General features: G+C 44.1%; 1 protein-coding gene across 4 annotated transcripts in view; it reads right to left on the reverse strand.

Moving 5' to 3' along the window:
* The window catches only part of LOC122541239 (major histocompatibility complex class I-related protein 1-like), a 45,444-nt gene extending 25,620 nt beyond the window's left edge, over positions 1–19,824 (reverse strand). Inside the window, exons 1-7 of one of the 4 annotated variants that reach the window (XM_087979505.1) lie at positions 19,567–19,824; positions 13,216–13,476; positions 11,983–12,255; positions 11,602–11,865; positions 8,821–8,905; positions 8,222–8,254; positions 7,003–7,888 (exon numbers count right to left, since the gene is read on the reverse strand). In XM_087979505.1, coding sequence (XP_087835631.1) covers positions 7,885–7,888; positions 8,222–8,254; positions 8,821–8,905; positions 11,602–11,865; positions 11,983–12,255; positions 13,216–13,476; positions 19,567–19,615 — 969 coding nt within the window. In that variant the 5' untranslated portion in view covers positions 19,616–19,824 and the 3' untranslated portion in view covers positions 7,003–7,884. Of the gene's footprint in view, positions 1–7,002; positions 7,889–8,221; positions 8,255–8,820; positions 8,926–11,601; positions 11,866–11,982; positions 12,256–13,215; positions 13,477–19,566 lie in introns of those variants that run through there. The other 3 variants (XM_087979504.1, XM_087979506.1, XM_087979507.1) reach the window with 3 other exon arrangements.
* Positions 19,825–24,518: the final 4,694 nt, after the last annotated feature.

Below are 24,518 nucleotides of genomic sequence, written 5' to 3' on the forward strand. Positions count from 1 at the left end.
GAGACTGACTTCTGCATTAAAATACTGGAAATGTCAGAGGAAAGAATCACTGCTTAGGGAGGAAGAGCTGGACAGTCTCAAAGGTTACTTGTCAGCTGAATGCACTCTGGCTCTAAATATGTAATGTGGAGTTGGAGTGGTACGAAGATATTGTGCTCCAGTTAAGGCCATCTTGAGTGAAATCCAATGCAAATTACCTGTTTTGAAAACTTTTCTAATAGTCACCTACATGGTAGCTGTCATAGATTTTTCTAAAAACCACATGCTTTACATTCACAATCAGTGTCTGATACCTCCTCAAAGAATGTGAGCAACTTTGACAAACAGTACCTCCCTTTTTGAAATCTCTGCAAAAATATAATATTGTTTATTGTCATGTTTACAAGTACAGGGCGGCACAGTGGCTCACCTCACAGCACCAAGGTCCCAGGTTCGTTTCTCGCCTTGGGTAACTGTTTGTGTGGAGCTTGCACATTCTCCCCATGTCTGCCTGGGTTTCCTCCGGATGCTCTGGTTTCCTCCCACAGTCCAAAGATGTGCAGGTCAGGTGAGTTGGTTATGCTAAATTACCCATAATGTCAGGTGCATTAGTCAGAGGGAAGTGGGTCTGGTTTGAGTTACTCTTTGGAGGTTCGGTGTGGACTGGTTAGGCCGAAAGGCCTGGTTCCACACTGTAGGGAATCTAATCTACTAGTGTACAGTGAAAAGATTACAATGATGCCTCTTATGGTGCCATCTTAAGTATTTCGGTACAAATCTTAGATACGAAAGAGGAATAAAAAAGAAAAGTTGCATTGCTTTACAGTGATTCAATAATTCTTGGTAATTTTAATCTTTAAACGACTCAAATGTTTTCCGTAACTAGAAGATGTCTCTTCAAACAAAGGATTAAGGACAGAGAAGGGAAGTGGAAGTTTCTGTAGATAAAAAAAAACTTACTTGAACAGATCCCAGATTGAAAAGGAGAAACCAGATATTGATCTCCAACTATAAAATGTTTTCTAAAATTATTCAGATGAAGCCAGTACAACACTTCATTCCCATTTGTAATCAGGTCTGTTTCAACTGCCATTAGACAGTACATACCACAGTAAGGCAATGAGTGATTGAAGCCAATCTTTTACTGTGTAACAAAGGCATTTTTAAAAAATGAAGTCACTTAGCATTTAAGATGAAGGGATACTTGAAGTGAGCTCTGGGACGATCCCACCAATGAATGGCTGGCCAAGGGATCACATGTTTATTTGCTGAACGACTGACATGATGGTGCCTGCGGCATGGCCACTGGGTGTTATCAGATGGAGATGGAGAAGTTTCTTAATGGGAATAGTAATGCTGTCACATTGAAATAAAAATCAATTATTCCCATGGGATGTTGGCAGCACTGGCTATGCCAGTATTTATTGCCAATTCCCAATTGCCCAGAGGACAGTTTAGAGTGAATCACATCTGCAGTGATATGTATATCAGACAAAGGTATGGACAGCAAATTGCCTTCGCTGAAGAACAGTGAACCAGATGAAATTTTAACAACAAAGTTAAATGGTAACCATTACACTAGCTTTTAAATTTCAGATTCTAATGAATTCAAAATTTCACCATCTGCCACAGTGGGATTCAAACCCACTAGCACCAAAACCTTTTGGCCTGGGGTTTTTGATTGACAGGGCAGTGGTATCACCACTTCACAACATCTTCTTAGTACAACTCAGTTCTGACCATATGAAACATTTTGTCAAGAATTTAAACTGAACAAAATGTAAACACTTGACTAATCTGGATGATTTGTTCTGGAACAATGTGAATCAGTTAAAAAAGGTCACTTAGAGCAATGGAAATCTGGATTACAAGCAAGGACATAACAGGTCACTGGAAACAGAAACAAAACACACAGTTACAGAGCACAAAAAACCTAAAAAAAAATTGTTGCATGTTCACCAGCACAGGCAGTGAAACTCAAAATAACAGTTCCCCAAACAGCAGTAAAATTCAGCATATCCACCCCAGAAGATCAGTGAAACCCACAAAGGCACAGGAACATGGTGAGGACATTGAGCCCCACAATTCTGTTCCATTTTTCAATGAGATAATTGATGGTATGCCACCTCAACCATTCACAGGCTTCCACCTGACCCTTAATTTGGAGATTTGTAGCTTTCTGTTCACATAAGTTATTAATGGTTGATTTTGCCTTTAGATAACGGAATTCTAACCATTTTCCATCCTGTGTGGTTGGGAGCGTTTCCTAGTTTCACTCTCAAATTGGTCTGCCTCTAATTAGAATTAACACACCAGTCTGATACTTCCCAACCAGTGAAATCATACAACCCCAGACAGCACTCCACAAGCACCCACTAGTTCAGAATCCTGGGTCAGCAATGCTAAACTTTAGAACCAACTTCAGTGAGAACTCTTGGAATATTAGTTTACTTAAGGAATTCAAGCAATCAACTGGAGGTTACATCCAAGATGATGAGGAACATCTGCATTCTCTCTGTAAAAATGTCTCCAGACTTTCAGTTTTCTGCCAGTTTAACAAAACATAGAACATAGAACAATACAGCACAAAACAGGCCCATCGGCCCACGATGTTGTGGCGAACATTTGTCCTAACTTAAGCACCTATTCATGTACCTATCCAATTGCCGCTTAAATGTCACCAATGATTCTGACTCTGCCACTCCCACAGGCAGTGCATTCCATGCCCCCACCACTCTCTGGGTAAAGAACCTACCCCTGACATCCCCCTATACCTTCCACCCTTCACCTTAAATTTATGTCTCTTGTAACACTCTGTTGTACCCGGAGAAAAAGTCTCTGACTGTCTACTCTATCTATTCCCCTCATCATCGTATAAACCTCTATCAAGTCACCCCTCATCCTTCACCGTTCCAATGAGAAAAGGCCTAGCACTCTCAACCTATCCTCATACGACCTATTCTCCATTCCAGGCAACATCCTGGTAAATCTCCTCTGCACCCTCTCCAAAGCTTCCACATCTTTCCTAAAGTGAGGCGACCAGAACTGCACACAGTACTCCAAATGTGGCCTTACCAAGGTCCTGTACAGCTGCAACATCACCTCACGACTCTTGAATTCAATCCCTCTGCTAATGAACGCTAATACACCATAGGCCTTCTTACAAGCTCTATCCACCTGAGTGGCAACTTTCAAAGAGCTATGAACATAGACCCCAAGATCCCTTTGCTCCTCCACCTTACTAAGAACCCTACCATTAACCCTGTATTCCGCATTCTTATTTGTCCTTCCAAAATGGACAACCTCACACTTGACAGGGTTGAACTCTGTCTGCCACTCCTCAGCCCAGCTCTGCATCATATCTAAGTCCCTTTGCAGCTGACAACAGCCCTCCTCACTATCCACAACTCCACCAATCTTTGTATCATCTGCAAATTTACTGACCCACCCTTCGACTCCCTCTTCCAAGTCATTAATAAAAGTTACAAACAGCAGAGGACCCAGAACTGATCCCTGCGGAACTCCACTTGTAACTTGGCTCCAGGCTGAATATTTACCATCGACCACCACTCTCTGACTTCGACCGGTTAGCCAGTTCTCTATCCAACTGGCCAAATTTCTCACTATCCCATGCCTCCTGACTTTCCGCATAAGCCTACCATGGGGAACCTTATCAAATGCCTTACTAAAATCCATGTACACTACATCCAGTGCTCTACCCTCATCCACATGCTTGGTCACCTCCTCAAAGAATTCAATCAGACTTGTAAGGCAAGACCTACCCCTCACAAATCCGTGCTGGCTGTCCCTAATCAAGCAGTGTCTTTCCAGATACTCATAAATCCTATCCCTCAGTACCCTTTCCATTACTTTGCCTACCACCGAAGTAAGACTAACTGGCCTGTAATTCCCGGGGTTATCCCTATTCCCTTTTTTGAACAGGGGCACAACATTCGCCACTCTCCAGTCCCCTCGTACCACCCCCGTTGACAGTGAAGACGAAAAGATCATTGCCAAGGGCTCTGCAATTTCCTCTCTTGCTTCCCACATAATCCTAGGATATATCCCATCAGGCCCGGGGGACTAGTCTATCAAGTTTTTCAAAATGACCAACACATCTTCCTTCCTAATAAGTATCTCCTCTAGCTTACCAGTCCATTTCATACTCTTCTCTTCAACAATACGGTCCCTCCCATTTGTAAATACTGAAGAAAAGTACTCATTCAAGACCTCTCCTATCTTTTCCGACTCAATACACAGTCTCCCACTACTGTCCTTGATCGGACCTACCCTCGTTCTCGTCATTCTCATGTTTCTCACAAAAGCATAAAAGGCCTTGGGGTTATCCTTGATCCTACCCGCCAAAGATTTTTCATGCCCTCTCTTAGCTCTCCTAATCCCTTTCGTCACCTCCCTCCTGGCTATCCTGTATCCCTCCAAAGCTCTGTCAGAACTTTGTTTCCTCAATCTTATGTAAGCTTCCTTCTTCCTCTTCACTAGACATTCAACCTCCCTTGTCAACCAAGGTTCCCTCACACGACCATCGCTTTCCTGCCTGATAGGTACATACATATCAAGGACACGTTGTATCTGTTCCTTGAAAAAGTACCACATTTCAATGACATCCTTCCCTGACAGCCTATGCTCCCAACTTATGCTCCTCAGATCCTGTCTTGCAGCATCGTATTTACCCTTCCCCCAATTGTAAAACCTACCCTGTTGCATGCGCCTATCTCTCTCCAAAACCAAGGTGAAAGTCACAGAATTGTGGTCACCACCACCAAAATGCTCACCCACTTAACAAGCCCATCAATTGTCCCGGTTCGTTACCGAGTACCAAATCCAATATGGCCTCCCTTCTGGTCGGACAATCTACATACTGAGTTAGAAAAGCTTCCTGGACACACTGCACAAACACTGCCCCGTCCAATCTACTTGATCTAAAGAGCTTCCAATCAATATTTGGGAAGTTGAAATCGCCCATGACTACTACCCTGTGGCTTCTGCACCTTTCCAAAATCTGTTTCCCAATCTGTTTCTCCACATCTCTGCTGCTATTGGGTGGCCTATAGTAAACACCCAACAAGGTGACTGCTCCTTTCCTATTTCTGACTTCAGCCCATACTACCTTCAAAGGCAGATCCCCATCGAACTGCCTTTCTGCAGCCATTATACCATTTCTAATTAGCAACCCCACATCCGCTCCTTTTTTACCACCCTCCCTAATCTTACTGAAACATCTATAACCAGCAACCACCAACAACCATTCCTGTCCCTCTACTATCCATGTTTCTGTGATGGCCACAACATCGTAGTCCTAACTACCAATCCACGCCTTAAGTTCACCCACCTTATTTCAGATACTCCTTGCGTTGAAGTATACACACTTGAACCCATCTCCGTGTCCGCAAGTATTCCCTGTCAGTGCTACCTTCTCCACAGCCTCCCTACATTCTTGGACATCCTGAAAAGCAGCTAACCTACTTGCTGGACTACAAGTCCGGATCCCATCCCCCTGCCAAATTAGTTTAAACCCCCCCGAAGAGTGCTAGCAAACCTACCTCCCAGGATATTGGTGCCGTTCTGGTTCAGGTGCAACCCGTCCTGCTTGTACAGGTCCCACCTTCCCCAGAATGCAGTCCAATTGTCCAAATACCGGAAGCCCTCCCTCCTACACCATCCTTGCAGCCACATGTTCAACTGCACTCTTTTCCTATTCCTTGCCTCACTGTCACGTGGCACCGGCAACAACCCAGAGATGACGACTCTGTCCGTCCTAGCTTTTAGCTTCCAGCCTAACTCCGAGCTCCTGAATGACCTTCCCACCCCTCTTCCTACCTATGTTATTGGTGCCAATGTGCACCACGACTTCTGGCTGCACACCCTCCCCCTTAAGGATTCTGAAGACACGGTCAGAGACGTCTCGGACCCTGGCACCCGGGAGGCAACAAACCAACCGAGAGTCTCGCCAATGTCCACAGAACCGCCTGTCTGTCCCTCTAACTATAGAGTCTCCTCCAACTAGCACTCTCCTCCTCGCCCCCTTTCCCTTCTGAGCCTCAGAGCCGGACCTCGTGCCAGAGACCCAGTCACTGCAGCTTACCACTGCTAGGCCGTCCCCCCTAACAGTATCCAAAGCGGTATACTTATTATTGAGGGGAACGACCACAGGGGATCCCTGCACTGTCTGCTTCCTCCCCTTCTCACCTCTAACTGTTAGCCAGCTACCTCTGTTCTCTGGCGTAATAATGTCCCTGTAGCTTCTACATATCACCCTCTCGAATAATTCCCAGTTCATCCAACTCCAGCTCCAGTTCCCTAACTGTGAGGAGCTGGAGCTGGCTGCACTTCCTGCAGGTGAAGTCAGCAGGAGCATCAGTGGTCACCCCTACCTCAAACATCCTGCAGGAGGAACATTCCACTGCCTGCGCTGCCATAACTCTACACTTAGTGTCCAAAACAAGAACACTAAGTAGCTTACCTGTTCAGCCGACTGAGTCCTTTTTTTTTAAGGTTAGAGGAGGAGAGAGGGTGGGAGACACTACACGTGTAGAGTCTCGGGTTCCTTCTCCACTCAAAAAACAATCACTTACCTTCCCAACCGGCTTTGAGCTCCGACTTCACTTCCGCTCAGCTCCCGCCGCTCTCTGCTGCAAAAAGACCGTTGGCGTCGAGGTAATGTGTTCCCTGGTCAGCATTTTGTCTCATGTCTGCCAAAAACTCCAAGGAGGCTCAGAACAACCTAGGTTTGGCTTGGGAACCAGGTAGTCTTCAGGACTCAAAAAGGAGTTCAAACATTTTTTGGAACCTGAGCACCTTCGATGTCCTTTTCCTACTCACATAATCCAGCCTGTCACAGCATGGTCTGCTTTCAGCACAGCTAACCCATTTTCACCTACTTATGTTCCCCATAACCAGCAATTTTTCTTTCTCTCTTACATGTTATCATCCATTTCTCGGTCAATCTAATGGTCATTCTCTCTGCATCTCCATCCATCACTCCTATCCCTGCATGCAGCACATACAACATCTTTTCCAAGCTACTTGTGATTGGCACTGCATCCACAAACTTTCACTCCTTCCACCACCAGATGCACAGTAGCAGTGTACTATTTATGCAAGGTGACCTGCACAGATTTGCCAACCATTTTTTGACAATATCTTTCCAACATCTGACCATCTCCATCTGGAAGAACAAGGGCAGCATATACATGGGAACACCACCACCTGCAAGTTTCCTTCCAAGCCACTCATCACCCTTGGAAATATTTTACCGTTCCTTCAGTGATGCTGGAACAGAGTTCTGGAACTCTTTTTCTAAGGTCATTGTGGGGTTTAGCTATAGTAGATGGATTGCAACAATTCAAGAAGGTAAATTGCTGCCACCTTCAAGGGTAACTAGGACAGCAAGAAATGCTGGCCCAGCAGCATGACCATATCATGAGTGAATTTTTAAAAACCTTCAGTTCCCAAGAAGGGTCACTGAACCCAAAACATTAAATCTGCTCTCTTTCCACACTTGCTACCTGACCTGTGGAGTTTTACCAGCAATTTCTGCTTCCTTTTGATTCAAGATTTCCAGCATCTGCAGTTTTTTTTATTTTATCTTATCCACAATAAGTAGTTTTGAGATATTTCTCTATGCCAAACCCCACCTCCAATATATCTTAACGCTCAGGCCCATACTGTAGCAACTATTTCCAGAAGGTAAGTCTTAAAGTTCAGTGTTGAACCATATGAGCTGGTCTTTTTTGACAGCAGGGAGACAGTCACAGAGCTCAGCGTTCACCCTTCGGATTGCAGTTAACACCAGCTCCAATTTCCCAGTTACAACATTCTTCTCACTTTTGACCAACACTACTCGTATCTTAGGTATTGGTAGAACCGTCTGAGGGTGTCCTATCATCAGCTGTTAATGGAAAAAGAGGCATTAAAAAACTGTTCATTATCAGAGATACTGTGACAGAACACAAGACAAAGAGAAGGAGTGTGTGAAGGGGAAACAGACAGAGGGGAAAAAGAAGTGTGATAAATACTCACAGAGAGGTGGATAAATATACCCAGACCAGAGACACAATGGAAGCAGGTACAGAGATCAAAACAGACAGAAAAGAAAGAAAGATATAGGGAGACAGTGTATAACACACAGACATAGAAACAAGCCATTATATCCATCTAACACAAAAAGAAGAGTTAGTTTCACAATAATAGAGATCCAGAAATGTCCAAATTATCAGCTTACTGTTTGTGGGATCGTAGCCATTCTTCACTTTCTCTGCAAAAACAAGGAATGTTTAGGTGATTGACCCAAAAAAAGAGCCATTGAATCACAGAACAGAGAGAGGTGGAAACTCCAAAAGAAAGGGAGCGATGGACATGAAGCCTCTTGAGACCACTATTCCCAATGAGACACCTACCCAAGGCTCTCACCCTGACCGGTACCCAAGATCCACGCTCACATCCAGGCTCAGTCCTTCATTATTAAATTTGCCCTGAGCCGCTAATATCCAACACCAAACTGACAGTCATCCACAATCTGAAATGACTTTACACTCATATGTACCCAGAGAACCTACATGTACTCCTACCTACCCTAAGGAACAGGGTTCCATCTCCTATCTTGCTTCACAAACTGAGGCCTTCTCCCCACAGCCTGAGCTCCTGTAAAGCCTTGAGACCAACCTCCAAACACAGAGGGTCTTCCCCCATCTGTCGCGCACATGCACACACACGCGTGCGCACACACCTTGGGCCCTGAACCCTACTGTGGGAAACCCCTCTTCAGGCTCTCCACCCCCTGAATTCCCAGGGAGGAGCTGCCACTTTTTCATAAACTCCTACCTTTCTTCTTGTAGATGAAGAAAGCCGCAACAGCAAGAGCAACGATCCCAAGGACCCCAAGTAGAATCCCGACAGTCATGGGAACCTGGGAACGAGATGTCGGGACTGAGAGAGAGAGAGAGACCGACCATTAGGAGGTTCCTCCCAGTATTCCTCAACTAAATCTCTCTTTGTTTCCCTCTATTTCCTTCTACTTTCCTTTTTCACTTCCTGTGCCTTCAAGTTCCACATTCCCACCACTCTTTACCCAAAGAAGCTTCTTCTCAATTTGCTATTGCCTACTGTTACAGTCTCTGTTAGGTCACTCTTCAGTCTCCATTATTCAAGAGAGAAGAGATCCAGCATGTCAATTCTTTCCTGATATGTATACTCTCACATTTCTGATATCATCATTGTCAATCTTCTCTGCATCTTCTCTTATGTCTCAATATCTTTTCTATATGGTGATCACAACTATCTGCAGTACTCCATATGTGGAGTCAATCACACTTCAAGATTAATTTAGCATCACCTACCAACTAGTTCCCTCTCTAGATAATTATATTGCATGCTTTGATTTGCGACCTTGCTAACCTGTGGAAAAACATTTCGTAACTGGTGTATATTTTTGTTCAGGATCTCTTTGTTCCTCCAGTTCATTTGCCAATAACTTGTTCATTTTAACATTTAGTACTTTTTCTTGTAACTTGTTACAGATCTCACGAGTTTGGTCTATCCCCCAATGTGGTGTCATCTGCAAATTTAGGAATTGTATTTTGATCAGCAGAATGACTGACTGATTAGATTATTCCAGTGTAACACTCAGCAGTCTGGCCAAGTGTGCATGTGCCTCCTGTGAGATTTTGGTTCTGCTGTCTCCTATTCCCAAGGATTGTGTTAGAATACATGAAACTTGACTTCTTGAGATTGCATGTTGTTGCTATCTGTAAATGAAAATGGAAAGTTAATTCTAAATTTACATTTATAAAGAAGATTTTAAATTCTATTGGAAAAAGACAGTAAATGATGCTGAATCATTAATTTCAGAATCATTTCAGAAATCCAGTGAAGACACAGGGGGCAATCTGGGATTTCATGATTCCAAAGTCCAGGTCATTCTTGGAAATTGTGATCAGCAATGTTTCTATCACTCGTCCTTGTGGAACATTAATTCCTGCATCTTGAAGCTCTAACAATCCATTATTTCCAGATCTGTTTCTTGTCTTGAAACCACCCAACAATTAATTTCACGACATTTCCACTCTTTCCACATTCTCTGAATGAATTTATTCTTCTGTTATGGAAGTATTTAATATGTTTTTTAAAAACCTGCACAAAATACATACATAAAATTACTGCTACGAGTCTGATCCCACATGAAAAACTTCAGTGAAGTTGGTCAACCATAATATTTCCTCTCAGTCTATGCTGACTTTGTTTGATTTCATTTAAATCAAAAATAGAAGATTTCTTAGCATCACAAAAATATTTTAAAACCATGTTATATAGATGGAGCTATAATTCCAGAATGCACTGGATGCTACCACACCATAATCTCTCAGGATATACTACATCTTGTTGGACATGAATATCCCAGGATACATTGGACTGTCATGTAACAAAATATAGAATCTCTACAATGTGGGCAGTGACCATTTGGTCCATCAGGTCCACACCAACCCTCCAAACAGCATCCCACCCAGACCCATCCTTGGTTACTCTGGGTAATTTAGCATAATTTGCCTCATCTGCACACCTTTGGGCTGTGAAAACATAACACACAAAACATGGGCATCAGTAGCTGGGCCAGTATTTATTGCCCGTTCACAGTTGCCACTGAGAAGATGGCAGTGAGCTGCTGTTTTGAACTGCTAAAGGTAGAATTACAAATTTGTTACGAAAGGAGTTCAAGATTTTGACCCAGCAACACTAAATGAATGGTAATATATTTACAAAGCAGGATGGCGAATAGCTTGGAAGAGAATTCACAGGAAGTACTGTTCCCCTGTAAGTACTGCCCATATCCTTCTTGGTGAAGTGGTTGAGAGCTTGGAAGCTGTCCAAAGGGCTTGGATGAATTTGGCAAACGGAGAGGCTACAACATCATACCATAATCACAGAATTACAGAATTCCTGCAGTGCAGATAGAGGCCGTTTGACCCATTGAGTCTACATCAACTCGACATAGAGCATCCATCCCATTACCCATCCCTGTAACTCCACATACCAATGTCTAACCCACCTAGCTTACACATTCTAAAAGGAACAACTTAGCACAGCCAATCCACTTAACCTGCACATCTTTGGCTTATGGGAAGAAACCAGAACACTACGCGGAAACCCATGCAGACATAGGGAGAACAAGCACACTGCGCACAGATAGACATCCAAGGCTGGAAATGAACCCAGGTCCCTGGCAATGTGAGGCAGCACTACTAACCACTGTGGTCCCATGCCACCCAATAATCACACAGTGCACCCTGGACTTTAATTCTGTAATATTCCTGATATGTTAGGTGTTGGATGGCATTATACATCAGGATACACTAATGCCATTGTACTGCAGTATCCCTGGTACACAATGATAATACACTGTAATATAACAGGTCCTATCATTCTGTTATATCCCAGAATATAACAGCAGGTTAAGAGCACCTGGGTATCAGAAAACGGCCTCAATTACGGTTTTCTAAAAAGAAATGATGTGAGCCCCTGTCCTGATGAAGCAGGTCGGCACTGATCCCCTCTCCTGTAATCCTGGTTTATGTTTGGCTCCTCTCTGACAGTGAGAAATGGTCTTACCATAAATTATCACCAGCGTCTCCTCCAGTCCACTGTGCTCCACCTGACAGGAATACTCAGCCTGATCCTCCGGATCAAACTCTATCCATTTCCGGATCTGATAGGTCCTGTTGTGATTAGGTAAGATCCCGGTGGACAGGGTCTCATCGATCAACACTCCGTCCCTCCACAGAGTCACCTCGATGGCTTGTGGGTAAAACGCCGTGACGAGACAGGATAGCCAGTTAGAATCACCCAGACGGGTAAAGGACACATCAGGGGGAACTAAGGGAGACAGAAACAGGCATCACTGCAGGAATGATAAGATACACTGCCAGGGCACCATACCCTTCAAAGACTCTCACTCCCTCCTCACTGCCTACTGGCTCCCCCCACACTCACCGACTTTCAGTTGTCGCTGTCCATACTCCAAGTATCTCTTCAGCCAATCAACACATTCCACATCTAGGTAATGCTTCCACCGCTGATTGTCCACCACATCCTGGTCCCACCTGTTCTTGATACTTTCTCCCCAGGAGACTGGGGTCACCCACACCATATGATTTTTATCCAAGCTGAGGATGTCTTGTCCATTCCATCCATATTGGTTGAATCCACTTGTCATCCCTTCATCACTCAGGTCACAGCCAGTCATCATTTGATACGTATGGATCCCTGTCAATCAGAAACACAAGTTGCCAATCAAATTGAATTGAATTAGCTTTCTTGTCACATGCATTCGAATAAATGCAGTGAAAAGTTTGCAATGTCACCACTTCTGGCACTACGTTAGGTACAAAATATCTATAGATACTTAATATTTGGGTACAAAAATGAAACAATAATAAAAATCCAGGTGGGCGGCACAGTGGATAGCACTGCTGCCTCACAGTGCCAGAGACCCGGGTTCAATTCCTGCCTCAGGCAACTGTCTGTGTGGAGTTTACACGTTCTCCCTGTGTCTGCGTGGGTTTCCTCCGTGTGCTCTGGTTTCCTCCCACATTCCAAAATTGTGCAGGTTAGGTGAATTGGCCATGCTAAATTGCCAGTAGTGTTAGGTGAAGGGATAAATATAGGGGAATGGGTCTGGGTGGGTTGCTTTTCAGAGGGTCAGTGTGGTCTTGTTGGGCCGAAGGGCCTGTTTCCACACTGTAAGTAATCTAAAAAAAATCTAAGATTAAAAACACTATTTACAATCCTTTCACCTCAGTCTTTGCCAACACCGAGCCTCCAGGCTGCTTAGGGCAAAGTCTCCAAACAGCACCAAGCTTCAAAACTCAAGGCCTCACTGCCAGTCTGCAAGGACATCTCCTCCTCACACCAGCCTCCTGTCCGGGACTTGTCTCTGTCATTCCCCTCTGAGCAAATGTTTAATAAAAAACACTGAAGAGAAGGAAAAGACAGAACAGAGGAAATCTGCCTGAAGTATCCTACTCAGCCATTTTCTGTAGAAAATCAGAGACAGTCATCCCTGTCAATCAGAAACAAAAGCTACCAGACACTGTCAGTGGGAGGTGCCAACCACAGAAAATCAGGCTCTGGTTAGAGATTCTGATCCACTCTTGGTTTCTTTCTATTCTCACCGAAACCTGATCACACAGGAAACTGTCAAGCTTTTGAAGAGGGAGGACTCACCATCTGTTTGGTTGTTTCGTGACTTCAAGCTCAGGACAGCGTTTTTGAAATTCCTTTCCTGCTCCCGAGCAAGGGATAGTTTCCTTTTCCAGGCCTCAGGCCCCTCGCTCTCCACCATCCACTGTTCCCGGGGGATCAAATTCTTCTGATCACTGTTGTACGTAACAAACTGGACTCCATCCACATAACCAACAATCACAAACTGCGGGAAAGCAGGAACTGGAGTCATAGCAGTGAAGAAATACCGGAGAGAGTGAGTGTCTGAAATGGAGAGAGAGAGAGAGAGTGAGATGTCAGGACATGAATCCCTAAACACCAATCACAAAAACTCCAACTAAACATGGAGGGAAACTTCTGTGTACACTCTGCACCTGTGTTTATTAAGCACAGGTTCCCACTGGTGACATTAACCACCTTCTGAACTTGTCCCCCAGTCCCGAATCTTCCAATGACTTTTACAACTCCTGGTCTGTTCCTGCACAGGATTGAAAAATTAATGGTTTATTTTGTTTTTCTTCCTTCTTCCTGCTAAAATGTATAACTCTGCACTTCTCAATACTCACATTCATCAGCCACTTAATGGCCATTTCCACTAACATTGTGTGTGTGTGTGTGTTTTCTATCAGTTCACCTGAAGGTCAGAGACCAAACAACTTAAGTCAAGAATTCTAAGAATTCCTTCCAGGTTAGTGAGGAGGCAGCAGGATGAAAATGGCAGTTTCTCACAATTTTGTAAGTAGAGGAACAGTTTGTTTTTCAAATTAATTCTAGATTCTTCAGAAGAAAAAGGTTGAGGCTCTAACTTTCAGGCAGTTCTAGTTGTTAACCCAGACAGTTTGTTATTTTTCTTGGCCAGTGGGAACAGACTGATTCAGAAGTTCAGAATGTGTTATTAAAGGTCTCCAAAAATCAAAGAGGAATTTCTGTCAAATGAAACTGGCCAACAACAGGACAAAGGGTTGAGAACATGGTGCTGGAAAAGCACAGCCGGTCAGGGAACATCTAAGGAGCAGGAGAATTGATGTTTCGGGCATAAACGCTTCATCAGGAATGAGGGGCTTATGTCCGAAACGTCGATTCTCCTGCTCCTCGGATGCTGCCTGACCGGCTGTGCTTTTCCAACACCACACTCTTATGTCTGATCTCCAGCCCTCACTTTCTCCCATCAACAGAACAAAGGATGGTCCAAAACAAACTGTTCACAATCACAAAGGAGGTTATATATCCTCAGTCAAATCCATGGAACAAGTCTTTGCTGATTGATAGTTTTAGCACCTTTGTCATCACAACACATTCCAATATGTCGGTTTTGTTGCTGAGTCAGATTCAGAGACCAGGGTCTGAGCTCTTCTTGTTTTGAGGTTTTTTTTCCATATTTCCATACAATGAAGATGAGAAACTGTCTCCCTCAATTCCCTCTGCAATCCACTGTGAAGATTCCCCAACCTTGGCCATCTTATAAGTCATGCAATTTGTGACAAATATTTTAACATGGAGCAAAGTCATCTTTTTGAACAGAAGGGGGTGTACCATGTTTGCACTTGGTAATGGTCCAGGGACATGATAACATTTCAAGCTGAGTTTTTGATCTGCATGGACATCAAAATTTATGGATAACAGGCAGATGATGTCAGATATTAGAGGTAGATAAGGCTATGACTATGGAGAATGCATCCAGTAATACAGATTGACAATTCACATCAAAGCTTTAAGTTATTAATCAAGCCAGGTTAATTCTCATAGGCCAATGATCTATGCCTTGACCAAAGAAATGTATGAGCAAGTTCTGTTGAATTGAACTTTTTTTGTTTTATTTTTTACAAACAGTACTTCAATTCTGTACCATGAAACAGTGGCATATATTTCTTATATATACATATTCTTATACTGGAAATTTGGAGTTGGAGAGTGAAACAAAACCTTTAAAACCTTGAATCTCTATCTTCACATTAAGAACACCCACCACTCTGTTGTGATACGACCACTTTGTTTTAAATCTAAGCCAGTCAGCAAAGAGGAAAACAAGATATCCAACGAGGCACTGTATGCCATCAGCAGCAGAACAGTGATCTTCAGGAATTGGGGATGAGAACACAGGAAGCATGGTTACTCAGTTTGCAGATGACACCAAAATTGATGGTTTAATGAACAGTGAAGAAGGTTATCTAACAGTACAATGGGATTTTGATCACCTGGGCCAGTGGGCTGAAGTTTGGAAAAGATGGAGTTTAAGCCAGATGTGAGGCAAGACATTTTGGTAAGGCAAACAAGGGCAGGATTTACACCGTTAATAGTGAATCCTGGGAGTGTTTTTGAGTAGAGTGACCTAGGAATGCAGTTACATAGTTCATTGAAAGTAGCATCACAGATAGACAGGGTAGTGAAGAAGACATTGTCTAAGGATTGAGTATGGGAGTTGGGCATCATGTTATGGTGATACAGGATTTTGGTTAGGCCACTTTTGGCACACTGTATGCAGTTCTGGTTGCCCTACTAGAGGAAGGATATAAACTAATTGGAGAGAGTGTGCAAAAACGATTTACAAAGGATGTTACTGGGACTAGAGGGTCTAGAGGTCTAAGGAAAGGCTGGAACTCTTGTCTGGAGCAGAGGAGGTTCAGGGATGACCTTATGGAGGTTTATAAAATCATGATGCGAAGAGCAAATGTCTTTTCCCTCTGGTAGGGGAATTCAAAACTCGAGGACAATTTTAAGCTGAGACAAGAAAGATTTGAAAGGGACTGGAGGGGCTACTTTTTCCACAGAGGGCGATTCACATGTGGAATGAACTGCCAGATAAAGAAGAAAAATCAGGTATAGTTACAACATTTAAAAGACATTTGGACAGGGACATGAATAGAAAAGGTTAGAGGGATATGGGCCAAATGCAAGCAATTGGCAGTACTTTAGTTTGGAAAACCTGATTGGCATTTTTGAGTTGGATTGAAGTGTCGGTTTCCACTTTGTATGACTCCAAGTACTTAAAACTATAAGCTGGAACATCTATAAACCTCATGGCTTATCATATCAACCACTTTACCAATTACCAATCCAAGGGTCAACCCTGGTATGATGAAAGGTACAGTTTGTATATATTGTATTCATAACAGTTTTGGAGTTCAGATTTCAAAATAGAGGTACATGGGTGTTGTTAACTTGAGGGCTTTGGAAATGAAAGGTCAGCAAGTCTTCTGGAATAGTGATTTAATCCATTGTCATAGACCAGGTAGATGTTAGGAAAGATACAGAAGCTTTGGAAAGGGTGCAAAGAAGGTCTACCAGGATGCTGCCTGGACTGGAGGGCTTGTTTTATGAAGAGAGGATGACGAAGCTCGGACTTTTCTCTGTGGAGAGAAAGAGGAAGAGAGGTGACCTGATCAAGGTATATAAGATAATGAGAGGAATGGATAGAGTCAATAGCCAGAGACTTTTCCCCAGGGCAGGATTGACTGGCATGAGGGGTCATAGTTTTAAGATATTAGGAGAAAGGTTTAGAGGAGACATCAGAGGAAGGTTCTTTACGCAGAAAGGAATGCCAGCAGTGGTGGTGGAAGCAGAGCCATAAGGGACATTTAAGCGACTGCTGGAGTTGCACATGGATAGCAGGGAATTGAGGGGTGCATAGGTTAATTTATTTTATTTTACATTAGCAGTCTGGTTGTTTTCATAAGTGAAGATGACAAGAAGAATCCATTTTGCGATTAACACAGGAGACATTCCAGAAATCACTTTCTGCATATTTGATAGAATCAGAGTCGCTACACTGCAGGAAGAGGCCATTTGGCCCATGAAGTCTGCACTGACCCTCCAAATAGCAATCCACCCAGACCCATCCATCACGATATTCCCACAATCCCACATTTTCCATGCCTATACATTTAGCCTGCACATCTCTGGACACTTAAGGGCCAATCTACGTAACCTAAGTGGGAGGTCATTACAATTACTACATTAAAAGAAACATTTGGGCAAGTACATTGTTAGGAAAGGTTTAGAGAGGTCTGGGCCAACCACAGGCAAGTGGGACGAGCTCAGTTCAGGAAACCTGGTCAGCACGGTCGAGTGGGCCGAAGGGTCTGTGTCCGTTCTGTACTCTACATTTCCTGCTCCTTGGATGCTGCCTGACCTGCTGTACTTTTCCAGCGCTACAGGTTTTGACTCTGATCTGCAGTCCTCACTTTCCCTTTGTAATGTATAAACTTGGTAAATAGGGTAAAGAATGGGGCATTGTTGAAGTATTCTACAACAATCAGCTTTGGAAATAATCTGTTGAGTTCTGATTTATTAGAGATGGGGAAGTGCGCTCGCAAACATGAATAACAGCTTCCTTTATCACAAAAGGATCACCATCTTCACCATGGATATCCAATCCCTCTACACCTCCATCCGCCATGACCAGGGCCTCCAAGCCCTCCGTTTTTTCCTCTTCAGACGTTCCCAACAGTACCCCTCCACCGACACTCTCATTCGTTTGGCCGAACTGGTCCTCACCCTTAACAATTTCTCCTTTGAATCCTCCCACTTCCTCCAGACTAAAGGGGTAGCCATGGGCACACGTATGGGCCCCAGCTATGCCTGTCTCTTCGTTGGCTACGTAGAGCAGTTGATCTTCCGTAATTACACCGGCACCACTCCCCACCTCTTCCTCCGCTACATTGATGACTTCATTGGCGCCACCTCGTGCTCCCACGAGGAGGTTGAGCAATTCATCAACTTCACCAACACATTCCACCCTGACCTTAAATTTACCTGGACCATCTCTGACACCTCCCTCCCCTTCCTGGACCTCTCCATCTCCATCAGTGACGACCGACTTGACACGGACATCTTCTACAAACCCAATGACTCCCACAGCTACCTGGATTACACCTCTTCCCACCCTACCTCTTGCAAAAATGCCATCCCGTATTCCCAATTCCTCCGCCTCATCTGCTCCCAGGAGGAGCGGTTCCACCATAGAACACACCAGATGGCCTCCTTCTTTAGAGACCGCAATTTCCCTTCCCACGTGGTTAAAGATGCCCTCCAACGCATCTCATCCACATCCCGCACCTCCGCCCTCAGACCCAACCCCTTCAACCGCAACAAGGACAGAACGCCCCTGGTGCTCACCTTCCACCCTACCAACCTTCGCATAAACCAAATCATCCGCCGACATTTCCGCCACCTCCAAACAGACCCCACCACCAGGGATATATTTCCCTCCCCACCCCTCTCTGCCTTCCGCAAAGACCGTTCCCTCCGTGACTACCTGGTCAGGTCCACGCCCCCCTACGACCCACCCTCCCATCCTGGCACTTTCCCCTGCCACCGCAGGAACTGTAAAACCTGCGCCCACACCTCCTCCCTCACCTCTATCCAAGGCCCCAAAGGAGCTTTCCACATCTATCAAAGTTTTACCTGCACATCCACTAATATCATCTATTGTATCCGTTGCTCCCGATGCGGTCTCCTCTACATTGGGGAGACTGGACGCCTCCTAGCAGAGCGCTTTAGGGAACATCTCAGAGACACCCGCATCAATCAATCAAATCGCCCAGTGGCTCAACATTTCAACTCCCCCTCCCACTCTGCCGAGGATATGGAGGTGCTGGGCCTCCTCCACCGCCGCTCCCTCACCACCAGACGCCTGGAGGAAGAACGCCTCATCTTCCGCCTCGGAACACTTCAACCCCAGGGCATCAATGTGGATTTCAACAGTTTCCTCATTTCCCCTTCCCCCACCTCATCCTAGCTTCTAACCTCCAGAAACTCAATCCCCTGAACTGTCCGGACTTGTCCGACCTGCCCAGCTCCTTTTCCACCTATCCACTCCACCCTCTCCTCCCTGACCTATCACCTTCATCTCCTTCCCCACTGACCTATTGTACTCTATGCCACTCTCTCCCCACCCCCACCCTCCTCTAGCTTATCTCTCCACGCTTCAGGCTCTCTGCCTCTATTCCTGATGAAGGGCTTTTGCCCGAAACGTCGATTTTGCCTGTCCTCGGATGCTGCCTGAATTGCTGTGCTCTTCCAGCACCACTGATCCAGAATCTGGTTTCCAGCACCACTGATCCAGAATCTGGTTTCCAGCATCTGCAGTCATTGTTTTTACCTCATTCATAAAGGCCTACCCAGTATAAACTGGGCTATTCGATGAGTTTTAGTACCAGTTAGGTTGAATGGAGATTTTTAAAACATGAGATCATGATATAAAGAGAAGCTTTCACGAAGGCATTTTGTTAACCTATTTTCAGGGGAAGGAGAAATTTCACGTTTCGCTTTCAGCTTCATCTGCGGAAGTTGTCAAGGTCTGTACCCAGCTTGGCACCACCACCACCACCTCCCCCCCAATATCACATTGCTTACCGGCACAAAGCTTTCCACTCAGAAGACCCAGCACTAACAGTCCAATCATTGCGATTTCACTTGCAGTTCAGGAGGAGAAATTGGTGAGAAATCATATTCTAGCGGACTTTCTCAGTCTGTGAAACGGTGTCCGAGACTGATATTAAACCCTGTATCTGTGCACTCAGGCGCCTTCATACTGATTGGGTCAATGATATTTTGGGACCAATCAGAATGAAAATACTCAGTGAGTCATCAGACTTCGGTGGAACAGACGCCCACTGATGTTGAAAGTTAAAAATCACACAACACCAGGTTATAGTCCAACAGGTTTAATTGGAAGCCCACTAGCTTTCGAAGCGTCGCTCTACCACCTGATGAAGGAGTGACGCTCCGAAAGCTAGTGTGCTTCCAATTAAACCTGTTGGACTATAACCTGGTGTTGTGTGATTTTTAACTTTGTACACCCCAGTCCAACACCGGCATCTCCAAACCATGACTGATGTTAAAAAGCTCCTCCCAGAATCGGACCCTTGCCAATCTGACAAACAGTCCTACTCTCACTCCCAGTTGCTCCGAGAATGAGCTGAGTTACACGTTGCTTTCTTCAGAAACATTCTGGAAAGGAGGAGGCAATTCAAACTGTTATATCATCAAATTAGGCCCATTGCTGATCTTAACTCCAGTGTCACTTCCTTCAATCGCCAAAAAAAATCACAATCTTACACCCCAAAGCTCCAATTATGCCAATATTCACAGACTGTTAGAGCAGACATTTTTAAGTGTATTCTTCCATAAGAGATAGTGACTTAGTGGTGATGTCACAGAGTTTCTCATGGCAGGCGAATGATGCGGGACAAAATAGAAGTTGCTGGAAAAGCCCAACAGGTCTGGCAGCATCTGGGCAGAGAAATCAGAGTTAACGTTTTAGTTCACAGATGCTGCCAGACCTACTGAGCTTTTCCAGGAACTTCTGTTTTGTTTCAGATTTACAGCATCTACAATTCTTTCAGTTTTTAATGATCTGGGGACATGGGTTTGCACTCCCTAATGACAGCAAATTGAATTCAAAATAAATCTGGAATTCAAACCGAGTTTAAATTAGATTACTTACAGTATGGAAACAGGCCCTTCGGCCCAACAAGTCCACACCGACCCTCCAAAGAGCAACCTACTCAGACCCATTCCCCTACATTTACCCCTTCGCCTAAAACTATGGGCAATTTAGCACAGCCAATTCACCTGACCTGCATATCTTTGGACTGTGGGAGGAAACTGGAGCACCTGGAGGAAACCCACACAGACACTGGGAGAATGTACAAACTCCACACAGACAGTTGCCCGAGGCTGGAATTGAACCTTGGTCTCTGGCACTGTGAGGCAGCGGTGCTAGCCACTGTGCTGCCCTTCGTAGGGGGTTTAGTAGGGTCATTCTCAGTTGTTATGATACAAAAACAACTAAACCACTAATTACTTTTAAGGGATGAATGTTCCAAACTTTCCTGGTCTGAGCCGACTTATAAATCCAGACCCACAGCAATTGCTGGACAAGAATTGCTGACCTAGCCCAAAATGACCACATGACTTAAATGAATGAAAAGATTCTGTGTCCAAGGAAGCTTCCAAACCCCTGCCACATGTGATATTAGGCAACAGATGAAGCTACAGAATACACAGCAAAGGCTGTGGATTCTGACAATATACTGGCACTAATGTTGAAGACTTTTGCTTCAAAACTCGTCATGTCTGTAATCAAACTGTATGACCACAGCTATCTCAGCCACTAACACCACTGCAGAAGTTCCTCAGATAACTGTCCTCAACACAAACATTTTAAACTGCTTCATCAATGACCTTCTCTCCAACTTAATGTCAGAAGTAGGGACATTTTTAGTACCAATTGTTACACCCCAGACACTGAAACAGTCCATGTATTTGTATATCAAGAAACAGGTACGACATGAAAGTTTGGGCTGGCAGGTGGCAAGTTAGATTCATGTGAAGCAAGTCTCTCTCAGTCTGACCTGTATCCTATATTGACACTGTCCCTCTCAGTGAGGGAGCGGTGTCCTGTACTGACACTGTCCCTCTCAGTCTGTGCACTGTGTCTTGTACAATACCGTCTCTGTCAGTCTGTAAGCTGTATCATAGAACATGGAACAATACGGCACAGAACAGGCCCTTCGGCCCACGATGCTGTGTCGAACATTTGTCCTGGCTTAAGCACCTATCCATGTACCTATCTAATTGCCGCTTAAAGGCCACCAATGATTCTGACTCTGCCACTCCCGCAGGCAGCACATTCCATGCCCCCACCACTCTGGGTAAAGAACCTACCCCTGACATCCCCCCTATACCTTCCACCCTTCACCTTAAATTTATGTCCCTTTGTAACACTATTGTACCCGGGGAAAACGTCTCTGACTGTCTACTCTATCTATTCCCCTGATCATCTTATAAACCTCTATCAAGTCACTCCTCATCCTTCGCCGTTCCAATGAGAAAAGGCCTAGCACTCTCAACCTATCCTCATACAACCTATTCTCCATTCCAGGCAACATCCTGGTAAATCTCCTCTGCACCCTCTCCAAAGCTTCCACATCTTTCCTAAAGTGAGGCAACCAGAACTGCACACAGTACTCCAAATGTGGCCTTACCTAAGTCCTGTACAGCTGCAACATCACCTCACAACTCTTGAATTCAATCTCTTTGCTAATGAACGCTAATACACCACAGGCCTTCTTACAAGCTCTATCCACCTGAGTGGCAACTTTCAAAGAGCTTTGATCATAGACCCCAAGATCCCTCTGCTCCTCCACCTTACTAAGAACCCTACCATTAACCCTGTATTCTGCATTCTTATTTGTCCTTCCAAAATGGACAACCTCACACTTGACAGGGTTGAACTCCATCTGCCACTCCATCTGCCACTCCTCAGCCCAGCTCTGCATCATATCTAAGTCCCTTTGCAGCCGACAACAGCTCTCCTCACTATCCACAACTCCAAATTTACTGACCCACCCTTTGACTCCCTCTTCCAAGTACCGTGTACTGACACCCTCCCTCTCAAGTCTGTGAGCTGTGTCCTGTACCATAGAATTTCCCATGGAATCCCTGCAGTGTGGAAACAGGCCCTTCAGCCCAGCAAGTCCACACCAACACTCTGAAGAATATCACACCCAAACCCATTCCACATTACTCTACATTACCCCTGATGAATGCACCTGACCTACACATCCCTCAACACTGTGGGCAATTCACCTAACCTGCACTTGTTTGGATTGTGAGAAGAAACCAATGCAAACACAAGGGATAGAATGTGCAAACTCTACACAGATAGTTACCCAAGGCTGAAATTGAACCCGGGTCCCTGGCACTGTGAGGCAGCAGTGATAACCACTAAGCCACCATGCTGCCCCTCTGTCTCTCTCAGTCTGTGAGCTGTGTCCTGTACTGACACTGTCTATCACAGTCTGTGAGCTGCAACCTGTACCAATGCTCTCTCTCCTCAGTCTATGAACTGTCTATTGTACTGCCACTATCCTTCATAGTTTGTGTGCTGTCCTACATTGACACTGTCCATTTCAGTCTGAGCTGTGTCCTTTAATGATACTATTCCTCTCAAGTCTGTGAGCTGTGTCCAGTATTGACACTGTCCCTTTCAGTCTGTGAGTTGTGTCCTTTACCAATACTGTCTCTCTCAGTCTTTGAGCTGTATCCTTGTACTGACAACATCCCTCTCAGTCTGTGAACTGTGTCCTGTATTATCACTCTCCCTTTCAGTCTGTTAGCTGTATCATGTACTGAGACTATCTCTTTCAGTCTGTGAGCTGTGTCCTGTGCTGACATTGACCCTCTCAGTCTGTGACCTGTGTCCTGAATTCTCACTGTCCCTCTCAGTCTGTGAACTGTGTCATGATGCTATACTGTCTGTTTCAGTCTGTGAGCTGCGTCCTGTACTGACACTCTCCCTCTGTGTCCTTTACTGACACTGTCCCTTTCAGTCTATAAACTGCATCCTTGAGGGCAATGACTGTTTTCTCTGTACAATCTGTCATGTTAGCTGTGAATTCATTTCTATGGTCCGAATATTGCTAGTAATTCGAAAACACTAATACTTTAAGTATTATTTTATGATTTCTACAGTTTGGTTGTTATAGTAAGTTAACATGGTAAGAAGAAGCCAGTATGAGACTAACACAGGAGACTTTTGAAATCAGTTTCTACAAGGTTGGAAACCAGCCAGGAATGATTTTGAGCCTAAACTGTGAGGTAATTAGAGAATAAGGAATTAATTAATAGATATTGATGAAGATTGAATGCATAACCTACAACAGCATGTCTGTGATGTTTTATAAGATTATAACATTTTAAGTGTATATTGTTACATTTTGCTGCATAAAATGGTGATTTTTCAAATACAGAGATAAGCAATGTTGAGAAAATGAAACCTTCGTAACTGATCTTTTGGTTATTTTAACCAGTTTGTTCAGAAATGTACAACATTAGTCCAGGCAATATTAGACAACAATCAGATAGAGAAACATTCTGATACGTTCTGAGACATTACTGTAGGAGAAAGTGTTCACGAATTTGGGAAAGTGTTAGAAATCAATCATAAATAAACTGACAGTTAAGTTAATCAATGAGTGCTTGATAGTTAGGCTGATTAGAGATAACTTAAAAAAAAGTTAAAGATATGAAGTTGAACTTTAGAGAAGACACTTTCTTAACCTATTATATAGCCTTGGGGAAAGAAGAGAATTTCACAATTCACTTCAGCCCCAACAACTGAAGTCATCAATGTCTGTCTCATTCTAAAACTAGTGACTTTTCTCTTTTTACTTCTACTTAAAAATTAATCTTCTATCATTTTAAACTTCTGTGACTTTTACTGTTCAGTCAATATTTAAATTTATCAACTAAGATGTTTGCTCTTGCCTTATGTTTCATTTCAAATGAACATAAATCTT

Source organism: Chiloscyllium plagiosum, unplaced genomic scaffold (assembly GCF_037043375.1).
Source record: "Chiloscyllium plagiosum isolate Xiang-an unplaced genomic scaffold, Cpla_swu_hap1 HiC_scaffold_35, whole genome shotgun sequence".
In the NCBI taxonomy this organism is placed as follows: domain Eukaryota; kingdom Metazoa; phylum Chordata; class Chondrichthyes; order Orectolobiformes; family Hemiscylliidae; genus Chiloscyllium; species Chiloscyllium plagiosum.